Genomic DNA, 4856 nt, shown 5'->3' on the forward strand with positions numbered 1-4856 from the left:
ACACCTTTTTTATAGGACCATCAATTTGCTCTAGCCCAGCTGATGTTGGTTTGCACTAATTGGAAGTTCAAGTAATAATTACTGACAGATTTCAGGTGGTATGGTGCATTTCCTTGCCAAAGTATTCAGCCTTTCCATGGTGTGTTCAATTCTTTTTTCCTGTGTTATCGTACTTAATTCACCATAATCATTATTTATGGACCTGAACGTTGTGATTTCTTTTCATGTGTGGATTATTTGAGTTAATACCAATGTCTGGGAGAAATTTTGTTTGAATTGCAGCTTTGGAAATAAATGTGATGAGAAAAAAGCTGACACATTCAATACTTATTTCCCCCACTGTAACCTCCTTGGCGGAGGTATTAATGTTCTTCTTACTATTTTTACCGCACGCTCCTAAAACCAACTGCCCTGGTGACGCTAAACAGTCCATCAAAAATCACAAAAATCCATCAACCTTTACATCATTAATCCTTTTTTTATTAAGACATTATTCAACAGGTGGTGCCAAAATAAAAAGTTACTGATCGGCTGAAGTTCTGTCTTTCTGGATTTCTTGAATGAGCCAAAGTTGATTTTTCTTTCCTGAAAAATGAAGGCGTCCAAGATTTTTGCCGAGTTGTGTTTCAGCATCAGCTCAACTTGTTTAAAGTCAGAAAGGAAGAAAATGGGCAGATCTAACCGCCTGAGAAAGACTTAACACTAAAAATAGACAAATATTCTATGATCAGACACATTTCATGATTCATTTAATGTTTTTCAGGTCAAATGTTTGATAAATCAATATTTGTGGCTCGACTTCCTCAAAGTAGCAGAGTTTACCTTATCATTTTATGAGCTTTAATATTGTTCCTCTGTTTACCCACTGGGAGGGTGAATATATAAAAACAGGAAGTGGTGCAAGAGGCAGTGAAGCAGAGACAATCTGAGCGTTAATGCTCATAACAGACGTCCGTTCAGGTGAATAACAGCTGTGTGTCCCAGAGGAGCGGGTTTGGCCCCGAGAAGTGTTGAAAAATAAATACAGGTAGAAAAAGTTGAAGCACCAAGCGTTTGTAACAGAGTCAGTGAGAGTCTACATCTTCTCGTAGGACAGCTCGTGTCCACAGGTGGTGCAGGTTTTCTTATACAGATCCTCCTCGGGGTCTACGAGCTCCTCTGGTCCGTACTGGTGCTGGTGAGCGCTGGTGTCTTTGGTCCACATGCTGCTCCTCACGGCCCTGCGCAGCTCTGAGACAGGACAGATTCAGTCTGACTGAGACAGACGCTGATGGTTACGTGATGAAACCAGCTCTGAAGCTCACCTTTGACCTTCTTATTGAAGCGTTTTTGTTTCTGCACCTCTCTGTTCTCCTCCCTCGTCTCCTTGGCCTCCTCCAGAGCCTCCTCTGAGCCCCACACCTCCATACACCTCTTCACCACCTGCAAACCAAAAACAAACGTGCTTAGCTCTAACTGTGAGGAGCTGCTTTGTCCACAAACACTTTCCCCTCTGCGCTCCGTCACAGCACACCTGCAGTTTGAGGTAGAGCTTCATGTCCCCCCAGGTGGGGTTGTGAGGGTTTTTCTTCAGGATGAACCTGAGTGGGGGCTCTCTTTTGTCCAGGTCACAGTCCTTCAGGAGGTACTGCTGCTTGGCCTCAGTCCTGGAGATCAGCCTGTGTTTCTCCTCGTTGTCTCTGAAGGGAAAAATCAAGACGTCAGATTCGTTTCCCAAAGTGACTTTCTGAGCCAACTAATTAAAAAAAAATCCCTGTGATCTTTTGCTCCACAGGTTTTAAAATCTCATTCTTGTGATTTTCTCCAGAGTTTCTCTAATCCTAATCCAGAATATTGGATTAGTGAAGGAGGTAAACTTTTAGTTCCTCTGGGGACTGACATTACTCTGTGGTCAGTCGGTCAGAGGAAAATTTACTACATCGAGCTGACGGCGCTGTGACAGGAGGAGGAGGAAATTAGGGGTGGGACAGAAAATCAAAATTGATATATCAGGACTTTTTGTTTTACAATATCAGAATTGGTATTCTTTGTCAAAACATCAATTTCTTTTTTCAAATTCAAATCCTCCATTTTAGTCTTTGGGTGGATCCGAATAGTCCTTCCTAAGTCCTTTCCTATCCACTTTACCTTAACCCCGATAAAAAACGTCACAGGGTCAAGGGAAGGAGAGAAAAGATGAGAGGAAAGGAGAACTGCGGCCAAAGAGGAATTCGACTGCACTTTCACTCTGATGTCATATTTATGGGACAACAATTACTTGTGACGTAGGTAAGCCACGACGAACTACAATGTTTGAAAAATGAACTACAAGAAGCGCATTTGTCCTCTGCCTTATCTCACAGGGTCGTTTCACCGGTTAACATCAACAATCCATGATCAGAGGATTTACCTGTGACGGTGTTTTGTCTTTGGTCATACAGTGTGTGTGAGCTTGGTGAGAGCATCTATAAATGTTGAGTCTGAAGCCTGATAACACAAGAGGACTGTGGATAATACAGCAGACTGTCAGAAACACTACACCCCCTGTTTCATTCACATCATTCATTATGAACATTGTTTGAATTTATTATATTTGAATATTGTAAAAGTCCTCATTTCTCCTTCTTTTACTGATTTTAATAAACGTTATTACTTCTATCACTAGTGACTCATTGTTTCAGTTCGGAAATGCAACCAAACGTTTCAGGTTATAAATCTTTTTGACATTCATACATCGTGAACACAATAAACACATTCAGGCAGACACATGATGGGAAATGTTAGAAAAGCAAAAGTCTCTCACATTATTTCTGTCCCTTCTCCACCGTAAGTTTCCGTAAACTTTCGGCAGTAGCCGTGTTTTTACACGTCACGTGCAGCAAGGCATTATGGGGCGTTTTCTTCTCCTTTCTTTTTGAAAAGGATGGTTCGGTGTTTCCTAAGCTAAAGGAGATATTAAAGGAAGCAACGACCCTCCTTTCCTTAACTTTTAGAGAATTCAAACAGCACTTATCATGGCCGACGCTTAAATGCTTCCAGGTCATTTCTTCAGTTTGGAAGGTTCCTTATCAGAAAAGGACTATTCGGCTGCACCCTTTGTTTATAAACTGGATCGGAAAAAAGTTCCCACTTTTCTCCAGCAGAGGGTGAAATGTTTCTCTCTGACTCACGTGATGTGCATTTTTTGGGAAAATATCATCATCGTTTAACTTTTTCGCATGGTCTGGTGTTAAAAAAGCAAACTACAAAAAGAGAAAAATCGTAAAAATCAAAGAATCGCAATTTAAATCAAATTGTATAGGAATCGAATTGCAGAAAATGTAGTCTACAAGGAACAAACATTAACTAGTCCTGCCCTGAAAACTTGAAGTGCTCTGAGGAATTTATTTATGACTATCGTATAACATCTTAATGAATTTAAAACTTTTTAAGGCATTGAAGGTGGCCATACTGGCTGTGATTCCTGATAATCTGGCTCTTGCTGCCCATTGGTCTCAGGACTTGGTCTCAGGACTAGGTCTCAGGACTTGGTCTCAGGACTTGGTCTCAGGACTTGGTCTCAGGACTTGAGGCTCATTAGTTCAGGAAGTTGTTGGGGAGTTTCTTTACTGAGTGCTGTTCTAGCTTAAATAAGCATAAATATGTGTTTTTCTCAAATTTTTGATCTGAAGGTTTGATCCAGATCACCACAAAAAAAAGCTTACATGATCCAACAGTTTGTCAGAGTTTCTCTTTTGCTTTAAAGTGATAAAGTTTTAAGATCTGGTCTCATCCGACAAGTGAATTACAACCAGATTGGTTAACGGAAATAAAAAATATAAAGAGTGTTTTTGTCATTATACAATCAACAAATGATGAGAGGATGAACAGCTCACCTGCACTTGTCACAGACACACAGGTCGAAGTTGTTGCTCAGGTAAGAGTCCATGAAGGGTTTTTCACACTCATCACAAACAAAGTAGTCCGGTTCAAGGACTGGAGCTGCAAACAAGAGTAAAACACGTTAAAGGATGCTTTACACACACACAGACACACACACACACACACACAAACTTACACACACACTGACAAACACACACACACACACCTGGCTGATGGACTATCTTCAGGGGTCTCTGCTCCTCCTCTCCGCCCTCCTCCTCATCGATGAAGAACCCGGCTCCGGAGTCGATGGTTTTGGACACTTTGGCCGAAGTTGCCCCCTCCACAGCGGACAAAGGCCGGCTCGCCAGCCGGGCTTGCCGGAGCATCAGCGCCCGCTGCCGGTTCCTCTCGATCTTAGCCCGCATCGCTGCTGACAGCTCGGGTTTAGGTCTTTCTTCTGGGTCTGGACCGGCAGCATCTGGTCCCTCAGTCTCTGGGGGATCCATGATGCTGTCTCCAACAGCTACGAGTCCTCAAAACAGTCCAGGTTTGAGGACTCACAGTAAAGCTCCGGACTATACTTACGAAACTGACAAAAACATACTTCCGGCTTCTTCTTCTTCGTCTGGTAAATTGTTGGCAGCTCGCTAATCAGGATGAGAGGTACATACTGCCACCTACCGTACTGAGTTATGTAATGCAAGAGCTTTGTTAACAGGATTCATTCAACCTGAAGAAAAAACGAAATATAATTAAATACATTTTTAATAATAATAATAATAATAATAATAATAATAATAATAATAATAATAATAATAATAATGATAATAATAAAATATAATAAAATAAAATAAAATAAATAATAATATTAAAATAAATAATAATAAAAATAATAAAAATAATAATAATTTTAACAACAAAAATAATAACATTTTAAATTAATTAAAAGACAGATAGATAGATAGTGAATAAATAAATAAATAAATAAATAAATAAATAAATAAATAATAAAA

General features: G+C 40.2%; 1 protein-coding gene across 1 annotated transcript; it reads right to left on the minus strand.

Moving 5' to 3' along the window:
* Window positions 1-480: 480 nt before the first annotated feature.
* Window positions 481-4493, minus strand: xpa (xeroderma pigmentosum, complementation group A). The gene is made up of 5 exons (XM_074695696.1): window positions 4067-4493; window positions 3855-3960; window positions 1514-1679; window positions 1305-1422; window positions 481-1230 (listed from the first exon to the last, which is right to left on the minus strand). Exons 1-5 carry the CDS (start codon window positions 4347-4349, stop codon window positions 1076-1078), a joined length of 828 nt encoding a protein of 275 aa, XP_074551797.1. The 5' UTR covers window positions 4350-4493; the 3' UTR covers window positions 481-1075.
* Window positions 4494-4856: the final 363 nt, after the last annotated feature.

This window comes from Halichoeres trimaculatus, unplaced genomic scaffold (genome assembly GCF_033239565.1).
Source record: "Halichoeres trimaculatus isolate MK-OKI-2021-1 unplaced genomic scaffold, fHalTri1.1 fHalTri1_scaffold_2, whole genome shotgun sequence".
Lineage (NCBI taxonomy): Eukaryota > Metazoa > Chordata > Actinopteri > Labriformes > Labridae > Halichoeres > Halichoeres trimaculatus.